Source organism: Ammospiza nelsoni, chromosome 17, assembly GCF_027579445.1.
Source record: "Ammospiza nelsoni isolate bAmmNel1 chromosome 17, bAmmNel1.pri, whole genome shotgun sequence".
Classification (NCBI taxonomy): Eukaryota; Metazoa; Chordata; class Aves; order Passeriformes; family Passerellidae; genus Ammospiza; species Ammospiza nelsoni.
Genome location: NC_080649.1, coordinates 14,272,987 through 14,293,500, shown reverse-complemented (window position 1 = coordinate 14,293,500; position 20,514 = coordinate 14,272,987). Strand labels below are relative to the sequence as shown.

Sequence of the window (20,514 nt, the reverse complement as noted above, 5' to 3'; positions counted from 1 at the left end):
TGGGATCTAAACCAGTATTCATTCCAGTATTCACTGGGATCTAAATATGATATTGGGATGTAAACACAATATTGGGATCTAAACCAATATTCTTCCTTATCTCTCCTTATTTATAAAAGGTAACAGTGGAAGACACAGCTGTAGATGGGAATTGTTTTTAAACCATTTAAATTGTTTTAGAAGAGATCCCACCTTGGGTATTGCTAACGTTGGATGCCTCTTCTGTGCTTGAATTATCAAAACTTGTGGTGTTTTCATGATGATACAGAATCATATATTGGTTGTATGAGATTTCCCACAGATCAAGGCATGTGGTTTTTTTCTCAGATCAATTTTTTTATGCATGAGCATATTTGGATTGGGCCATCAAATTTTTTAGTCTTATGGAATAAAATAACATCGTCCTTCAGAAAATTAATGTTATTTGGAAGCAGTGGGAGCCTTTGGTGTTATCACACACTTAGATTAACACTCTTCATTACATGACAAGAACTTTCTGGGGCTGCAGCTGGGTCTGGAAGCAATGGAAGTTTTTATGCTAATACCAAAGATGAATTACAGTACTTTAAAAAAAATCTTAAACATATTAAAATGTCATTTTAACAACATTTCCCTTGTCATTTGTGAATAGTGTGCACCATCAATTCTCTTAATTTTTCCATGTTCAGAGCAGGGTACATTCCTGTACATATTAGAATGTACTTTTGAGCCTTGGAGCATCTTGAGATGGAGTGAGCAGGTCTGTTTTGTTTGGGAGGGTTTCCCCCTGCAAGCACAAGTCTGGAAGCAGAAATAATGTGATGCTTTTCAATAGCTGATTTCATGTCAGAAATCCCAGGGGTGTTGGAGAATTACATAATATGATTCAGAAAATGAAATGAATGGAAATTAGTCATCCTGTACTTAGTCTCTGTTAATATTACAGGTTAGTGTGGGGATTATTGTAGGTTTTCAGCATTTTCAGGATGAGAGAAGCTTGTAGACATTTCCTTAATAATTCACTGGCCATGCAATCCACAATTATCTTCCCCAGGAGTTAATGGCTTTATGCATCCGTGGGCAGATGGGAGATGTGGTGGAGACAGAATTGTCTCAGAAGAGAATGGCAGGACAGATCCATCACAGGGAATGTAGCTGCAGCTCTGCTCTGCTTTACTGAACAAGGAGTGAGGAGGTGTTAATTTTCCACACAAATTAACTGCTGCTCTGTGCTCCTGGCAGTTTGAGAGCTTACCAAAAGTTCCCAGACCCCAAAGTTCTGAAGTGCCTGCAAGGTTGCCTTAGGTGGGTTTTTAATCACTTCCCCCCCTAGAGCTGCCCTGATCAGTGGGGCTCAATACCTGGATCTGCCTAAGCCCACTTGGATCCAAATTTGAGGTAGAGTGCAACAAAAAGCCTTCAATGAGTTCATCTCATAGAAATTCATTCATGAAAACAAACTCAGCAACCCAAGGGCATAAAACCTTTTGCAAGAGTCAGATATCACAGAAAATTTGGCTTTATGATATTAATTAAGCAGATTGTGAAGTTAAGCAAATTTTCTGGCTGTGGCTGCTATTCTTACTGAATATTTATATTTTTTGTTGCATTTTAACCGTCTAATCTTCAGAATAAACAGCTGTGGTTTTTAATAGTTCTGTAAAACTAAAACTGTTATATAATAAAACAGCAAATCAAATAGGCAACTCAAAGATGAAGTGAAGGAGGTGACTTGCCAAATATGAAATTGTCTTCTTAACTCCACAGTGCCATTGTGCCAGTCTGAAAAATATATATACTTGTCTGTGTATTTTTTCTCTTTTTAAGTAGCCTTTGAATGAAAAGCATTTTTTTTCCTCTTACTAGACATTGATTTTACTCTCTTGAGGGTGAATGAAGCTGAAATTAGAACTTCTGTCTCTAACAACATCTTTTATAATTTAGTGCATCAGTCCCCTTTGGATAGGGGATGTTTAACAGAGTCTGTCAATTTAATGACCACTTCTCCTGTAATGGAATACTTGCTGTTTCTGCAATTATTTTTTTAGATTGCTTTTAGTTGCAAGGGAATGGAGATGAACATACCTGGCTTTTCACTTTGTCTTGGCTCATTTGAGGTCATTCTGAGAGCAGCATTTCAAAAGCAATTTGGGATTTTTTGTACTGTGAGTCTCTTATTCCCCTGGCTCAGGTGCACAACACCAGGAGCCTGCTCTGGAAGTTTGGGCTTCAATTTTCAGGAGCCACAGAAAATCCTGAGTTGGAACCTTGAGCTCTGGCAGCCTTGGGGCTGTGCCCATTCCCTGGGGAGCCCGGGCAATGCCCCACCACCCTCTGGGGAAGGAGCTTTTCCTGAGATCCAGCCTGACCCTCTCCTAACACAGCTCCAGCCATTCCCTGGGCACTGTCTCTGCACACAGGCACAAAGAGTCATTTTCCTCTGCTGGGTTGAGATTTTGAGATGAGAGAGGCAAGAGGAAAATATTTATTGGGAATTAAAATCTGATTTTAAAGCCAGCATCCATTTGCTTTGTTTCTTTGGCAAAGCTGGAGCCAAATCCATGGTTTGAAGTGTGGTGCTTCCTCTCTTTAGTTTCACAGGATTTTTTCCTTCAGTCCATTATTCAGTGAAGCTCAATGCAGAGCTTATAATGGTATTGTACCAAATATTGTCTGAGTCTCTTCCCCCAGTTTGAAGATCCTGCTCTGTCAGAGCCTGAGGAAATGTGAATTCCTTCCAGGAGCACTGAGAAACCAAAGCTGTGTAATACAACCAGTGACTCATGGATAAGCTCTATCTGCTGCAGCATTCCCAAAGGAGAAGCATTTCAGCAGAAGTTTCATCTTAAAAATACACTGAAAAGCAGATGTTAAGTCACTTTTGTGCTTCGTGTGTCATTTTTAAGCTTCATTTTTGGATCCATAGATGGTGATCAATTTTTTTTTTTTGCTTTCTTGTTTAGTTATGCCACCACAAAGACTCCCTCAAAGTTTAATCTGAAATTTGTGGTTGGCTCCTTGAGGCTATTCATTTATAATATAAACTTACCAGGAATTTCAAGAACAACATTTGTGTCCTTTCTGTGACAGATAGTAATTTTCCCCCTTTATTATTTTGAAGCACAAAAAGATAATGTTAGAATTTTTTGTATTTTTTCCTTATTGTTCTGTCTGTAGCTTTCAGAGAAGGAAGGCAAGGAAATAAAATCACTAATATCATAGCAGGGAAAAAATTGAGAGAAGCAATAAAACATTTGGAAGGTGCTGCTGGAAGAGAAGACAGTTAAATTAGGATAACTGATCTCATTCTTGCAACTCATTCAGGGTGAAATTTACCTCTCTGCAGCATCATCACAAGACCTGGGCAGCACTTACTTTCCACTTAAACTTAATTTGAATTTAAATGATGCATAGGGGTTTTGCTGATCTTTATTCAGGGAAGAAATGATGATAGTTTGAGGGTTTTTCTGCAAATGATCTGACATGCAGAAGGAGCACAGCTTTCAGAAAAATTTCTTCTAGAAATACCAGTATTATGATGAGGGGTCCAAACAGGAGGAGTTACTCTGTACAGCAGAATAATTGGTGCCCCCAAAAAGAGCTTTGAGTGCAGATAACTGAGGATTTTTATCACTGGCTGGGGGCTCTGTACAAATCACAAACAGGACAGGACTGCTGGAACGTGCCTTGAGCTGTTTGATTTTCCACCATCACTCTCATTCCATGGCTATGACAGTGGGAAGATGCCAGCAGCTCACATCCCAGGCAGCAGACCAAGAACTCAATGTTACAACTCACTTAAAAAGTGTTTTGGCCAATCACACAAAGCAAAAGCACATTGACAGTAGTTCTATCCAACCACTATAAGCACAGGTACCTTTGGTTAAACACTGCTTGCTTATTTTGGATACAATACCTGCTTGTGAGCCTTAAAACACAACACACAGAGCTCCATTATTAAGCTTAAAACTTCCTAACATCTCACTAGATACACTTTTCTGTAGTTTAGGGAGTTATTCTAGACAAGCATTAATACACAGACCATTGTTCTATTTGTCTTTACTTTTCTAGTTTTTACATAATTTTTCTGCTGACCAATCTCATGGCTGCTGCTTAGCTCCAATTGCATGGCCAGTTCTGCTGTCTCTGAGGCCTGCCTTTTGCAGCTTCCCCAAACCCCTCTGATTTTATGGATTCCCACATATTTTGTTCTTTGTGACTGCTAAATTGTTTCTTTCTTGCCCAGGCTACCAAGGCTCACATCAAGCTGAACTCCAAGAAGCTGTACCAGGCCGATGGGAATTATTCTGTACAGCAGAATAATTGGTGCCCCCAAAAACAGCTTTGAGCGCAGATAACTGAGGATTTTGTTCTTTGTGACTGCTGAATTATTTGTTTCTTGCCCAGGCTACCAAGGCTCACATCAAGCTGAACACCAAGAAGCTGTACCAGGCTGATGGCCACGCTGTGAAGGAGCTGCTTAAGGTCACCTCGGTGCTCTACGGGGCCATGAACACACAGGGAGGGGAGTGTGCTCAGCTCCCCGAGGAGGACAGCACCAAGTTCAAGTTTGATCTGGGCTCCAAAGTAAGCAAAAGTGCCACTCTTGTGTTCACTTGGGAAAACTCGTCTCTTTGCTGGATTTAAGTGGAGTGCTCTAGCAAGGGTTTTAAGTCAGACTTTCAGGAGATGGGGTTATGTCACTCTGTGATTTGTTTTAATCTCTGAATTCTCAACAAGAAGCCTAATACAAAGTGTCTTGGTTTGGAAAGACAGGTGTCTACTAAAGAAGGCAGGAGCCTCCCCTGCACTGGAAACTGTAACCCCCCTCCCTCCCAATTGCTGTAAATTTGAAATTAAGGGGGGCTTTCAGGCAAAGATATGGGAGCAGGAAATAACAGGTTTTTTATTAGGGAGGAAGATAAAAAAAATAAAATAAACAGTGCAGTAAATCAAAACAAAACTGACAGAGTCGGAACCCAACCTGGCACCCTGTGGGTCAGGGTGTTGGCAGCAGTCCCATTGGAATTGTGGCTCAGCCCTCCTGCAGTGTCTGGGGTGGTTCAGCTGGAGCAGGGATCCTGTAGAAGGGTAGAGTCTTCCTCTGAAGATCCAGTGGAAGAGGAGGCAGCTGCTGTTCCTCTGGGAATGCAGTGGAAATGCTGTGCTAGTGTCCCAAGATCTCCAGATTATATCCAGGTAGCAATGCTTGGCTCCTCCCTCTGGGCTCACATCTCCCAATGGGATGCTGCAGTTCTTATCAGCCATGCAGTGACATTCAATAGCTGTTATCAGCAGGTGTCTCCTCTGAGGGAGGAGTGGTTGTGGAAGAGATAAGGAAAACTGCCCAATTAACAGAAGACAACTGCCATATCTCTAACAGATGGTAAACAGAATACATACTGCTTGGCAAACAAGGACACAAGGGAACAGTGGCACAAAACTGGTTCTCTTTGTATTGAAATCCTGTTGACACCATAGAAATATTGGAGTAGGCTGGAATAAAGATTATTTTCTACCTACTAAACTTTTGCAACAGGAGGAGCTTGCAAAACACTGACTGAAAGTTGATTTTTAGCCCATTTGCATTGAAAGAAGGATAAATCTTCCTGTGACCCTAACAGACATCAAAGCTGTTCAAGCCCTTAAAATAAAAGCCATCTCTTGATATTTTAAAAGCGCCTTCTCTAAATATAAAAAAACCCCCAAAAAATTACAGAAAACCCCAAAACAAAACAAAAAACCAAACCAAAACAAAACCCCAAAAAACGAAACCCAAAACAAACCCAACGCTTTGCTAAATAAGAGGATTTTCTGTTACCACTTCTGGGGAAGATGTCCCTGCCCATTGCAGGAGTGGGACTGGATGGGCTTTAGGGTCTGTTCCCACACAAACCATTGTATGATTCTCTCTTCCTGTGATTCTTGAGAAAATGGCAGACCCAGAAGTGATTCTGTAAGTCTTGATGTGTCTCTCTGAAAAAATAACAAAAAGCCACTTGGGAGATGCTCAAAAGTTCATTACATCCATTGCAGGCTGGTCCCATTCCTTTTGGTATATGAAGTTTTTACTTCTGCTCATGAAAAGGGAGATATTTCCCTTTGTCCTGGGCAGCACATGAACCAACAGCTGGCTGAGCCACAGTTCTGAGGAGATTTGTGGGGTTTTTTCCCTTGGCCTGAAGTATTTGGGGTTCCCCTCAGAAACCTGTACCTGACAGAGCCTCACCTGGACTGTTTCAAGCCAAGGGAGACTCTGTCCACGCTGATTCTGGTGCACAACCTCTGGCAGAGTTTAGACCTCCAGTGCAATTTTGATATCAGAATGAGAAATACCATGGATATTCTTTGTGATGTTGGGGATTCTCCTGCTATTCAGTGCTGTTGCTGTGTTCCCAGATTGCTGATTTGAAGGCAGCCAGACAGCTTGCTTCTGAAATCACCTCCAAAGGAGCAGTCCTGTATGACTTACTTGGCAAAGAGGTGGAGCTGAGGGTAAGTACACACTGGAGAGTGTGGAAAAACTTGTGTTCACTGGGTACCTCAAAGGAAAAAGGGGGAAAAGTCTCAGTTCTTATTAATGTCTGCATCTGACATGAATATTCCAAGAGTTTGAAGGAATGGGCTTGACAGTTTGCATTTCCTTCCTACTCCAGTTCATGGCTGCACTGCAGGCAGCCTGAGAGAGCAGTCTGGCATTTTCTCTTCAGCAGAAAACTGAAATACTCCCTGTTTGGAAATACATGTACAGGCTGTGGTGCTGGGGACGGATATTCTAACAGATAAATTATGAGTGCTGTTAGTTTTGCAAGGGCAAGGCTCATTATTTCTGTGGCAGGAGCTGGAGGCATCACAGCCTGCAGGGTTCATGTTCTTCAGCTTAGCTGGAGAAGAAGCAAAATCAAAAGCTGCTGTGTGAAGTCAGTGCACACTGCCAGGAAGTCTTGCAATTATTTTCTTCAGTGCCTTTATCTGCAGTGCTGGAGGTTCTTCATTTTCTGAAGAGGGACTTGAAAGGAGGGAGACCCTGCATGGTGTTGGAAGTGTTCAGATGTCTGAGCTGGAGGGAGTGCACCCTTCAGAGCTGTAAACTCTGATCCTCCACAACTAATGCTCCCAGACCCTTGTGTGATGGAGTACAGGTGTTTCAAAGCCTGGGCAGTTCCTCCATGGAGCACTGCCTTTCCTGCTGGATCCATGCATCTCTGTGCTGTGCAGGGTGTTCATACTTCAAAAGAGAGGGAGAAGTGATAATCCAGTTCAACTCAACATGCAGCACTGTCACAGAACTGTTAACCAGTTACTTCTCCTCTTGCACTCTGCCTGATTTCTTGGCTTTGAAGGAATTTTCACACAGCTGCTGTGTGATGTGTTAATATTTGCTTTGGTGCAGCATTGGACCCTTGTACTCTGAGTACAGCATCCCTGTAACTCTGCTAAAAGTCAATTACAGATCAGTTTAGGCATTTTTAAAAGTACTCAAGTGTCAGGACCCAGGACATCCCTCTGGCTGTCCTGAGCAGCCCAGACCCCTGCCAGGGGGCTCAGAGACCCTGGCACAGAGCCCAAAATGCCCCTGTGGTTTTGATTATGACCCATGGAGCAAGTTACCAACCTTAGATGAAGATCTGCAAGCCATGACAAATTAAATATAATGATAGTGAATTTATCACAAGGTGAAAAAGTAGATTTTGGGGTTTTTAGAATGGGGATTCAGGGGGGCAAGATGGAGGGAACTGGGCATGTCCAGCCTTTCTCCTTCTTCTTGGCCTCCATCTTCTGCTGTGATGTTGGCACTTTTAGATTGGTTTAGAGTAGAAGCTCACTGTCTAACATAGGTGAGAGCTATTGGAAAGTAATTGTAAATATTTTATACATAGTTTTTAGTATAAAGACATAACAGGGGGCAGGCAGAGTGTCTCTGTCTGTTTTGCTGGATGGACCTCAGCTGGACAGGAGAAAGAATTTTATAGATAAAAAACAATAAACAACCTTGAGGCCAAGAAATTAAGAGCTCTGACTCCTTCTTTGAGCACTGGGCCTGGAAAAGAGACTTTAATGTTTTTTGGGGTCACTCTGACCCCAGCTAGAGACCCCAATTCTCAAGCATTGGTTTGAAGTTTTGGGTGTTGTTTAGTCACTTGAAATCAAAGCTTTGAGGACACTGAGTTTAGAACTGGGCCCTGGAAAAGGGCCAGGCACAAGTGGAGTGTGCTGAAAGCAAGAGCTGAAAAATGAGGAGATGAGAAAGTGCTTCAGTGCAGGCACTTGTCAGTGGGGCCATGAACAGCTCTGGAGTGGGAGCCTGCTCAGAGGTGCCTTAATTTCTGAAGGGATTGGATTTCCTAGAGAGAGCAGGGAGCTCGTGTTCCTTGTGGCTGAGCACACAAGCTGGGGCCAGCTGATCCTGCCCTGGTGCACAGGCTGTGTTTTGCAGAAAGGATTTGGTAGATGGAACTTGTTATCTTTAGGAAATGACCTTCTGGGCCATTAGCTCTGAGTGCTTGGCCTAAAGGCAGCAGGTGACAGTGACAGCACAGGGAGAGCCTCCAGAGAGCTGCAGAAGATGCTTTTGGGCTCTGTTCCTTATGATTTGGGGCTGGTTCCAAGGATTTCAGTGATTTGTTAACCTAAAGGACCCATTTTTGGCTGATGTGTTAAATGCCAAGTTTAGTACATGCAACAAACTCGAGTGTGTAGCAAAGCAAACAGGTTTCAGATTAAAAGTCAGGAGGCTGCAGGAACCAGTTTGGCAGTGGAATTTGTAATTTTTAATTATCATCCCCCAAATCTGCCTTTCAGTTAAAGTATGAAATTTGCCCATGCCAGGAGAGGCTTGGAGCCAAACACTGCTGGGTTTTTCCATCACTGTTGGGTCTGGGCTTCTTGTCAGTGCTGAGGGCAGTCAGGAATTGCCCTTCCTCATCTTCCTCATCCTCCTTGGATCATTCATGAGGAGGATCAGGAGAGCTCAGCAATGGCATCCTCTGCCTGCCCTTCCCACCCCATTCCAGGTGGGGAAGAATTGAAGCTCCTTCTGGCTTTGGGTGGGGAGTAGAGCTTTGCTGGTAGACACCAAATTAGTTGCCATTAAAATAAATATTACTTTTATTGTTTTTTAATGTATAATAGCCAATAATAACCAATTTCCATTGGTTATTTTCTTCTGGCAGTGCCTGGCTAATTAATGCTCACACTAATTAGCACTTCCAGAGGGTTTGTGCTGTTGGAGGGCAGGGGAGCAGTGGTTTAGTTTTTTATTCCATTTTATCTCCTGAAACCTGTTGCATGTGCCAGAATCTATCAACAGCTGTCATAGTGTTTAAAGGAATTTGAAAACATGGGAGTTTTATGTTCCCTGAACCTCTTTTTCTTTTTCCAATCCATTCATTTCCAAATATTTAAATAAAAGCTCTTCCTACCTAAGCCTCAACAGGCTGATGATGAATCTTATTTCTATCCTAAGTGAAGATTTTCATTTTCCAGGAACTATAAAAGAAATGCCAGCATTTGGTACTAATGGGTTGACTTGATCTGTTTTCACAGTCTGAGCAGCTTTTGGGGAAAAGTGAAGTAAAACTCATTATTTCCTTTGGAAATGTTGACTCTAATTTGCTCCACAACCTTTACCTTCTTTGTTGGAGTCTTTTTGTACATAATTTGGATAGAAACTGTGTAGAAGAAATTCATGCATTCGATAAATTTCACATTGCTCCTAGTCATGAAACACTTTTTTCAATAAATTACTTTCTGAATGAAAACAAATTTCAGCTAGAGAAGAATTTCGGGGAATGGTTCTGTTAGATTTATTGGAGGTAGAGAGTGCTGTAAATGTATGTACATATTTTTGGGGAAGAGTTGAGGTCTGATTTCTTGGAAATGTGGTTCTGTGCCTTTCTGAAGCTTTTGCAAATACCTTATTCCTTGACTGAATATACAGTTCTATATATTCAAACTGCTTCCCAAAGTCATCTGTAATGCTAAAAAAGAATCTTTCATTAACAACAGAGCAACAAAACCTACAGGGTGTGCTGAATTCAGATCATGGGAGAAAAAAATCCCAAACAGCCCCCAAAGCTGGATTGTCAGATGAAAATCCCAAATATAATTTTGAGTTCTGGGGGAGCTGTGTTGTTTCTAGCCCAGCTGTGGAGGAGCACAGTGCAGGTTATTGGTGTCCTGTGGCAGTGTAGAGACACAGAATTTTTATTTAAAAATACATTTAAGCATTACATTTGGAAGGTAATTTGCAGCTTCCAGTCTTGCTGGTCCAATCCTGGAGCACAGGAATTGCAGCTGGGATTTGTGGAGTTTAGTGGAGCTGATGAATGAGCTTGGTACCACACAGTGAGATCCCTAAATGAAAAGCCAATTCATGCAAATTCCATGCATGGTAAAATAAATCTTCATCTTTATTGTTTCCTTTCCTGCCAGGGACACTTTCTCTGCATTTCATTGCTGTGTAACTTTAATTTTCAGAATATTTACAGTTACCTTTGCAAGAATAACCAGGCATGGTGAGATTTTGCATGGAGAAGGTGGGGTTGATTTGGATTTGAGACGGGGATGAGAGATTTTGTTTGGATTTCTTTTTGTATCTTCCTACACAGTACTAAATGAATGGAGAAAAGAAGCTGTTGAAAATACCAGTCTGTGATTAAGGCTGTCAAACCCCAAATCAAGAAAAGTAGCAAGGGAATTAATGTCAGCACTCAGGCAAAATGCAGCACTGCTTCCCTATGCACTCCCTTCTCTAGGATTTACACAGCTGCCATTCTGCACATGGAAAAAGGTGCTGGGAAAGCCAGTGGTGCTCTGTACCCTAAAAACATGGCAAGGTGGGGGAAATGGCCACATTCACCTTTGTGGGAAGGGAGGGGTGATGAGCTGGTGCAAATCATTCTTCAGCTCAAAATAAAGCAGTAATGAGACTTTCAAGGGCAGTTGGCCCCAGCTGAGGAAGGGTTCTCTTGAATTATCCTATAATGGAAATTCCTGGCTGTTTTTAACTCTGAGTGCCTCCCACTCTGCTTCTGCCAGAGGTCCTGGCCACACTAGCAGGAGCCTGTCAGGGAGCTGCCCTGCTCACACTTGCTGAATTATTGGACATGGGAAGATAATGGAGCAAAAAATATTCCAAAAGAAAGCTGCTACTGTGCTGCTGGCAGGCAGAAAGATTTCTGACCTTCTCTGGCTTGTTTTCATTTTATTTACCTCTTAATTAGCTGGAAGCCCTGTAAAACTGAACAAAAATGAAAATATTTTCTTTTAAGGCTTTTAGCTTGTGCTGAAGATGAACGATGCAGTGGGTTTATGTTCTAATGCTCCTCTTGGCACTTTTCCCATCTGTGCCCTTGAACAAAGTGTTTATTCCCTGTATCCACTCCTGTAAATATTGGAATTGCTGAATTTGGTGGGTTAAAGCTTTTAACAGCCACGTGAAGTGTTTGCCACTCTGTGGGGGATAAATTCTGGGCACTGTTCCCTGTTATTGTTATGGATGCCCACAGCACCAGCCTGTTCCCAGACTGATGGGAGGCACTGAGAATCTTGTTACAGCTCAGCTGGGAAAGGCTGGAATTGAACTCTTCACAGAGCCTGAGGCACTTAGAGCCAGCTGGGGAACTGAGGCACTGTTAGCTGAGCACCAGCCTTGCCACCGAGGACATTTCACTTGGATCTCTGTATTCCCACCTTTTGGATTAAAGAGCTTTTCCTTTTTTTTCCCTTTCCTTTTTCCTTTTTCCTTTTTTTCTTTTCCTTTTTCCTTTTTTCCTTTCCTTTTCCCTTTCCTTTTCCCTTTTTTCCTTTCCTTTTTCTTTTCTCTTCCCTTTTTTCCTTACCTTTTCCTCCTTTCCTTTCCTTTCCTTTCCTTTCCTTTCCTTTCCTTTCCTTTCCTTTCCTTTCCTTTCCTTTCCTTTCCTTTCCTTTCCTTTCCTTTCCTTTCCTTTCCTTTCCTTTCCTTTCCTTTCCTTTCCTTTCCTTTCCTTTCCTTTCCTTTCCTTTCCTTTCCTTTCCTTTCCTTTCCTTTCCTTTCCCTTCCCTTCCCTTCCCTTCCCCCCCCTTTCCCCTTTTTTTCGTTTCCCCTTTTTTTCCCCTTTCCTTTTCCCTTATTTTCCTTTCCTTTTTCCTCTCCCTTTCCCCTTCCCTTCTTCTTTCCCTTTTCTTTCCTTTTTTCCTCCTTCCTTCCCTCCTTCTTTCCCCCTCCCAGCCCAGCTGCTGGGGGCAGAGGGAGATGTGATTTCTGAGGTAGCTGCATCACTCCCAGCTCTTTGGAACTTTATTGCAAAAACTCATTTTATTGGGAATGTTGGAAGCGTTTTCCTGCCTGCCAAATGTTCCTTCTGGGTATGAGACACTGCCTGAGGGAGGCTGATAAATGAATTTCTCTCATTTCCTGGGCTTTGCTTACAGAGCTGCCACACACACAACTTGGAGTGGAAATTTGTAACTTGAAATTGCCACAACTCTGGAGAATTGGTTTGCTTCAGTTTTTTTGAACAGTCCTGCTTCTAACCCATCACTCTGAGGAAGAGGGCTTATTGCAAACTGGGAATCCAAAATTAACCCTTGCACCTGTGATCCAGTGTTGAATCAATGTAGCTTTAACCAGAACTGCAGTTGTGTGTGTATATTTAAAGTCAGAAATCATTCTGTTTGGCCTTCCCAGGAGTATTTAGCTTGAAGAAATGGCATCAGCTGTAAAGTAGGGGGTGGCACATTTCTCCTGGCATTTTGGGAATGGTTATGTCCAGTGGAAGGTGTCCTGCCCATGGCAGGGAGTTGGAATCAGGTGAACTTTCAGTCTCTTCCAACCTTGCCCTTTTTTCCTTTGTGAACCAACCAAATGAAGCCATTTCTAGCTGATTGCATTTGGAATTTGTTTGGAATTTGGAATTTTGGAATTTGGTATTTGGAATTTCACTCACAGGCTTAGCTTCTGCTCTGGAACAAGAAGTTCCTTGTCACGTTCCCACAGTCTGGAGGAGACATCCCAGGCCACCTCGTGGCCAAGGAGCCATGAAGTGACCTCATGTAGTGCTGAGGGCTGACCCAAGCTCTGCCAATGCAGTCTGCCCTCAAACCTTGCACAAAGTAAATGAAAGGTGAGGATTCTGAGGGTGTGGAAGGATCACAGGAGGCACATCCTGGGGTTTGTCAGCTGAGCATCAGCTCCAGAGCCAGAAGATGGATGGAGCTGGTGAGGGAGGGAGCAGAGCAGTGTGAATTCATCCCTGTCAGAAATCTTTTAAGTTCCCTTTCCTGCCTCAGCAGAACCACATGCAAGTTACTTCTGATTCTTTCTTATCCATTGAAAAATTACATTTTCCACTTGCTCCTCTCTCCTTGTGGCATGGGTTTTACCTGCTGGCATGGCTGAGGGTTTGAAGCACTGATTGAGGCCCTGCATTGCTGAGCAGGGAAATATCTTTGTGGACACCCTTTGGCTACTGAGATGAGCATGAAACCAAGCAGCATAGTCTGGAAGCAGCAAAATTCTCATTTGCCATGGCTTTAATGTCCTAAAGAAGCAGATGGGCTGTTGGGAAGGGTCAGATTCCTTCAGAGGGGTGAATGTCCCTCATGAGCCTCCCTGTTCTGATATAACAGTGCCAAATCATCCCTGGATTGGCCAGATGTGATCCCAGCATGGGTGAGTGAACTCCCTGAGTAACAAACTCCTACAGGAGAGCTTTGTGGCCTTCAGGGACACCTGGAATTCCCTGGGAGCAGGGGGTGTGGGGCTGCCTGGATTGAGGCTGAAGTGGCAGTGAGGAATGCACAAACTTCTGCGTGCATCAGACTTAGAACTCCTGGAAAGCAAAGAAAGATTTAACCTGAACTCCTGGAAAACAAAGAAATATTTAAGCTGAAAAACTCAGAAAAAGAATCATGGAATGGTTTGGGTTGGAAGAGACCTTGAAGATCACCCAGTTCCACCCCTGCCATGGGCAGGGTCATCTTCCACTATCCCAGGTGGCTCCAAGCCCCATCCAACCTGGCCTTGGCACTTCCAGGGATGGAGCAGGCACAGCAAGACCAGTCTGCTAGGAAAAAAAGCTTTATTTTCTGTTCATTACCACAAAAAATGTGTTTAGAAACCTCTGCTAGACCTTGACCACATCAGAACATGTTATTACACCACATTTATCATCAGTGACTTGCATGCTGGTCATGCCTAATTACTTCTCTTGGTTCCTTCCTGCAGTTTAGAAGAAGAGTGCATCCATTTTCCATACATCATGCACACTGAAGCTGCTTTATCAGCTTCTGGTCCATGAAAATGGAAATCCATTGTCAGTTGAAAATGCCTCCCTGGGCATATTTGCACAATGGGCTTTGCAATAGTGGCTCTTCATTGTTAACTGGGAATGAAGCTCAGTTAACAATGAAGCTCAGTTAACAACTGGGGAGGGATTCCCAGTAAGGGAAGTGGTGGATGCATTTGCAAAGGGCTCTTCTTGAAAAGAGATATTAAAGACAAAAGTTTGCTCTCTGAGAATGTTCACAGGGTAACAGGAAATGGCCCAGTGACTGTTACCCAGGGAAGCTGTGACAGACATCCACAAAAAATATTAGTGGTTTTGATAGACTTAACATATATTTATGTTTCCATTATATTTCCACTATATATTACTGTTTTTCCATAATATTTAATATCTTTTCCATTTAGACTTGCTACTCCAGAGAGTCAAAGTCAGGTTAATGGCTCTGTTGTAACACTGAAGTTACTCTGCCCATTCTAAGGCAGAGTTTTAGGGATGGGCTGTGTGCACAGAGGATTCTCCTCTCCATCTCTTGGGGTGGGAGGGGTTAATTGCCCTGAACTTCTCCTTTTCCAGGAGTCTGAAATACAAATTCCAGCTTTCCACTGCTCTGCATTTCACTGACAGATTTTTGCAGGCAGGTGTGGCTGGAGGACTGAACCTTGTAGAAAATTATGTGGATTTCTGTGCCAGGCTGTGGTGTGTGCATGGAACTTCAGGGCTCTTAGAAGGAAGGCAGAAGAAGGAAAGAAATTAAACTTGCATTAATTATTCCAGCTAAAAGGGCAGATCCTCAAAGTTTCTCCAACCAATCAGCTCCCTGCCCTGCCCTGTTCATGTTTTGAGGTGTTTCACCAGGAGCTGCTCAGGGAGTTGTTTATGATTACACACTGCAGTCCTTGCTGTTCCTTTGACCTCTTTGCAAGTGGAAAGGACAAGAATTCCCATTTCTCTGCTGTTTTGTTTGAAATGTGTTTGCTCTGTGGCCCAGACCCTCTGAGCCCAGTTGGCAGGGCAATGTGTGCACCAGGCTGGGCCTGGCAAGGACCTCACAAATAAACAGGGATTTTGCTGGTCCTGGAAAAGGCCTCACAAATAAATGGGATTTTGCTGGTCCTGGCAAGGACCTCACAAATAAACAGGGATTTTGCTGGTCCTGGAAAAGGCCTCACAAATAAATGGGATTTTGCTGGTCCTGGCAAGGACCTCACAAATAAACAGGGATTTTGCTGGTCCTGGCAAAGGCCTGAAAAATAAACAGGGATTTTGCTGGTCCTGACAAAGGCCTCACAAATAAATGGGATTTTGCTGGTCCTGGCAAGGGCCTTACAAATAAACAGGGATTTTACTGAGCTTCTGAAATGGTAAATGTTCCCAAACAACTGAGCTACATTATTCTTCCCCACCCTCCTCCAAAAACATTTATCTATGGAATTATTTGGGAATTTGTATTGCATGTTTTGTATCCTATTTCTGCCCAAATAAACTTGCTGCTTTGGAGTTTGTTTTTCTCTGCACTTCATGAGCACTTCAGGCAGTGTGAGCAGTCACTGCCACCAACAGATGTACCTGCTGTCACTCTCCCCAGCAGAATGTTTGTTCTCCTTCTTTTCTCATGCCAGGAAAATGAGCCTTTGTGCAGCATGTGCTGGGGTTGCTCAGACACCTGATCCAGCAGAGGAATAAGTTCAGCACAAAAAGCTGCTTTTATTGTTTTGCTGGATGAGCTGCCAGGTTGGGTTCAACCTGCAGTTCCCTGGAGTTGGTGGGAAGGGATCAGGCTCTGCTGGAGCTGAGCTGTGCAATCTGGAGAGTCTGGCATGGCATCTTAGCAAAGTTATTCAATCTGCTCCAGAATTCCTCCTGTGGTGGGCTGGGTACAGCTTGTGGCAAAGTGCACAAAGCATTTTTGGGTTCTTAATCAGATATTTTCTAGAGAGATGCTTTCTCCATCTTTATCCACCCGTTACCAAGTGTTTTGCCAATGTAAGATTGTTTTAGGGACATCTGCAAAATTCCCTCTCCTCCCTTCCAGTGCCAAGTAAGTAATCAGAAGTTTTTATGTAATGACCAGGTCAGTGTTTAAGGCATCAATTAGACAAGTGCACAGCCAAGCTTATGTGTCCCCAAATCTGCTGAGAGGGATTTTTAAAATCCTTTGGGATCTAAACAAGGATCACTGGGGGGGGTTTTCAGGAGTCTGACTCACTCAGTTGTCAGAAGCAGAGATGCCCATAACATCTGCAGTGTGCAATTTTCACATGGGCATGGGAGGCACATGGAATCATGGAATATCCTGGGTGGGAAGGACCCACAGAGATTATTCAGTACAGGACACTCCATAATCCCATCCTGTCCTGGGAGAATTGTTCAAAGGCTCCTGGAGCTCTGGCAGGGTCAGTGCTCAGAGTCCACCTGGGACAGTGTTCCCAGGGGTTTTCAGATTGGGGAGGAGATGAGGATCTGACTCCATGTTTCAGAAGGCTGATTTATTATTTTATTATATATATTATATTAAAACTATACTAAAAGAATAGAAGAAAAGGTTTCATCAGAAGGCTAGCTTAGAATAGAATAGCAAAGAATGATAACAAAGGTTTGTGTCTCAGACAGAGTCCAAGCCAGCTGTGATTGGCCATTAATTAGAAACAACCACATGAGACCAATCACAGATGCACCTGTTGCATTCCACAGCAGCAGATAATCATTGTTTACATTTTGTTCCTGAGGCCTCTCAGCCTCTCAGGAGGAAAAATCCTAAGGAAAGGATTTTCCATAAAAGAAAATGTGATGATGTCTGTGACATCCACCTGCCTGGCACAGTTTGGTGCCTTTGTAGTCCTTGTAACTCCACACTTTTGGGACACTGTGCTCCTCCACCTGCACTGGTGTTTTCATGGGTTGTACAGGTGGTGGAATCTTCTGTGCTCCACATGTAAAATCACAGCAGTTGCCAAAACTCTGCCTTCAAGAATAGCTGCAGTCAGACACAGCACTCACCTCATTTGGGAAAGATGCCTTGATTGCTCCCTCCTGCTCATCTCAACTCACTTTTTCATCATCTCCTGGTCTCTAAATCATCTCAGCCTTGGTGAATAAACACTAAATCCTACCCCATTTATTATGCAGATCATCCTATCATTGTAGCTTGATTCACTCTCAGTTCTGCATAAATTAATTCCTTTGTGTAGTGTTTAAATATATTGGTTCATTTTATTTCATAGGAAGCAAGGACAGAATCTCTTGGCAGACCTTTGGAGATAAATGAGGCTGAGAAGGTGATGAAAATTGCCATTAACAGTGTTCTGGTAAGCAAAATATCATTTATTTGATTGCAAAATTATCATTTTTCTGCTGCAAGAAGAAATTAGCTCTTTTTATCAACAGCCTGGCATAAAGAGTGCCAAAGCCATCACCTGCAGCTGCAGTTGATGCATCTAAGAGCTGCTTTTATCCCCTCTTGTGAGGGAAAACACATTGTAGTCACATTCCCTGCCTCTGTTAGGGGCTTCACTCCAAAGCAGGGGTTTTTATTTCCCTACAGGAGGGATAAAAATTGCCCAAATCAGCCCAGAAATTACACCCTGTACCTTGTGTGAGCCCTGTGACCTCTGCAGAGTCAGGGCTGGAGGGAGGGTCCTCAGAGGTGCCTGGGCTGTGGGAGCAGCTGAGCTGGCCAGGGGTGGGTGAGAGCTGCACTGTGCCACTGAGATCTGCCAGGGCACCCTGAGCTGCTTGCTGGGAAGGGCTTTGTGTCTGTCCTGAATTTTCCAGCTCTGTCCTTGCTCCAGTACCTGCCTTCCAGAATTTCTGAGCCTTCAGCTGCTCTGTGTGAGGAGGGAGTTAATTAACTCCCAGTTAATGAACTCCCTCTCAATTATTTCACTGCAAACTGTATCCAGTCCAAGAGTTTGACTACAAGAATGGAGTTCCAGGTTTAAACAACCAATGGATAATCAAGAGAGATTCCAGGAAATCTGCTCACAACCTGTGTGAATTACTAAATGTTGTTGATGTACATTTCTTACTCCTCTTCTCCATGAGAGAGGATTCCTGGCACACAGCACTGGCACACACTCAGCTCATTAATCCTGGCCCACTTCATGGAATGACCTGTTGGAGCTGAGCAGCACCAACACTCACAGCTGGAATTCCAGCAGTGGAATCCTCCCTCCCCCTCAAAAGATGCTCATGGTTTCTTTTTCTTGAGCCTGAGCACACTAGATGTACTCAGCACATTTGAATCAATTGGAATATTCCCACTTCCCCTCCTAGTCCTTGTAGCACATGTTGAAATGTTCAAGATGCTTCCCAGATTTTGAAAAGAAATGGATAAAACAAAACTTTGGAAAGGATGAAGATATTCAGATATAGGAAGTTCTTTATAAAACTGATTTGTATCTTGAAGAGAAAAGAAACAAACTATGGAAGCTTAAAATTCCCTAAAATAGTACAAAGAAACAAATGCATTTCTCATCTGTTTATTCAGAGAGAATCGTGGAATCATTAAGGTTGGAAACAACCTGAATGATTCCATTAAGATAAAATGCAAAAAGACCTTAATGATGCCAAAAGAGAGGCTTCTTCCTGCCTTCTACTGCTTCCTCAGTGAGAAGGAAAACTAAAGTTACAGCTGTGGGGCTTTTCCTTCTTTAAGAATGTTGGCAAAAAGAAAATCAGGTATTTTACAAATGTCCAGTTAGTTCATTATCCTGGCCACAAAGAACTTTTGAATTTCCATTGCCTACTTGAGTAAACACAGATGAGATTATCCAGAACAATGTTAAGCATCTGAAAGATAAATGTAATTATCCCAGTGCCAGCCATGGTTCACCATCCTTCTCTTTCAGGAAGAAGTCCAAAAGACCAAAGACATGTTGAATAATGTGGCTTTGGATGAAGCCAATTTGGAAGCCAAGATTGAAAAACGAAAATTGGAGCTGGAAAGGAGCCAGAAGAGGCTGCAGACCCTGCAGAGTGTTCGGTGAGACCATGAACTGTTACCTGCTGCAGGGAGGAGTACAGGGAACAGAAAGGGTGGAACTGGTGCAAACAGCCCCTCTGTGCCCACAGCCTGCTGGTCTTCACCACCAGTTTGAAAAATTCCTTCTGCAGCCCTTGTTAGGATCAGATCCTCTGGGCACTGCTACAGTCTGCCAGAAGATTCATAGAATGACAGAATCCCAGACTGGTTTGGGTTGGAAAGGACCTTAAAGCTCATCCAGTGCCACCCCTGCCATGGCAGGGACACCTCCCACTGTCCCAGGCTGCTCCCAGCCCTGCCCAGCCTGGCCTTGGGCACTGCCAGGGATGCAGGGGCAGCCACAGCTGCTCTGGGCACCCTGTGCCAGGGCCTGCCCACCCTCACAGGGAACAATTCCCAATTCCCAATATCTACCCTAAACCTCTCCTCCTTCAGTCTGAGCCCATTCCCATTGTATATATAACTATATATACACTATAACTGCAGTCCCCTCATGCTGAGTCCCTCTCCCTCCTTGCAATCCCCATTGGAGTGTTCAGGTTCACAGCTTGGGTTGGTTTCTGGCCCTTAATTAACTTGCAGGTTTATACAATCTCCAATCTGACCTAATATTAAAAAAGAGGAACTATTAGGCAAGGGAGTGGTGGAAGGAATGACCTGGATTCACATCCCTGTTTTATCAGCACCACTCTGCAGATGTGGATTGGGTGGGTGTGAAGCTCTGAGCAGCAGTGGATTTTGGGGTGCATCACTCAGCTCTCAGGTGTAATGACACCATCACTTCATCATAATGTTTAATTAACCCTGTAGTGACCCAGGACACTTTTGTAGCAAGGAAGTCCCCAGCAAAGTCTGCACATTTAGTGCAGTTATGGAACAGCAGCATAAATAATCTAACATTGCCTTCTGAGGAGGCCAAAATGCTGCCTTTGTGCCTGTGTGAAAGGAAAAGGGAGTTGTACACAAACCCCTTCTCTTTGCTTCATGTAATTCCCAGGATTGTTTAGTGAGGGGCTTTTCTTGAGCTTTTATCCTCTGAAGCAGTGTGAAACCTTAAAAAAAGGAGGTTTTTTGGTTTAGTGGATATGGAAGGGCAGCTGCAAAGCCAATGCTAACCTTAAAAAAAGGAGGTTTTTTGGTTTAGTGGAAATGGAAGAGCAGCTGCAAAGCTAAAATAGCATTTCAGAATTCTGTATTTCAGAGCAATATTTATAGAGCCCTAGAATCACAGAATGGCTGGGGTTGGAGGAGACCTTAAAGCTCATCTCATTCCAAGTCCCTGCC

General features: G+C 43.3%; 1 protein-coding gene across 4 annotated transcripts in view; it reads left to right on the top strand.

Moving 5' to 3' along the window:
• The window catches only part of CLUAP1 (clusterin associated protein 1), a 62,753-nt gene that overhangs the window by 3,090 nt on the left and 39,149 nt on the right, over positions 1-20,514 (top strand). For all 4 annotated transcript variants that reach the window (XM_059484347.1, XM_059484346.1, XM_059484344.1 and 1 more), the window contains 4 exons: positions 4,387-4,566; positions 6,379-6,474; positions 17,471-17,554; positions 19,097-19,230. In XM_059484347.1, the coding sequence (XP_059340330.1) occupies positions 4,387-4,566; positions 6,379-6,474; positions 17,471-17,554; positions 19,097-19,230 (494 nt within the window). The remainder of the gene's footprint in view (positions 1-4,386; positions 4,567-6,378; positions 6,475-17,470; positions 17,555-19,096; positions 19,231-20,514) is intronic.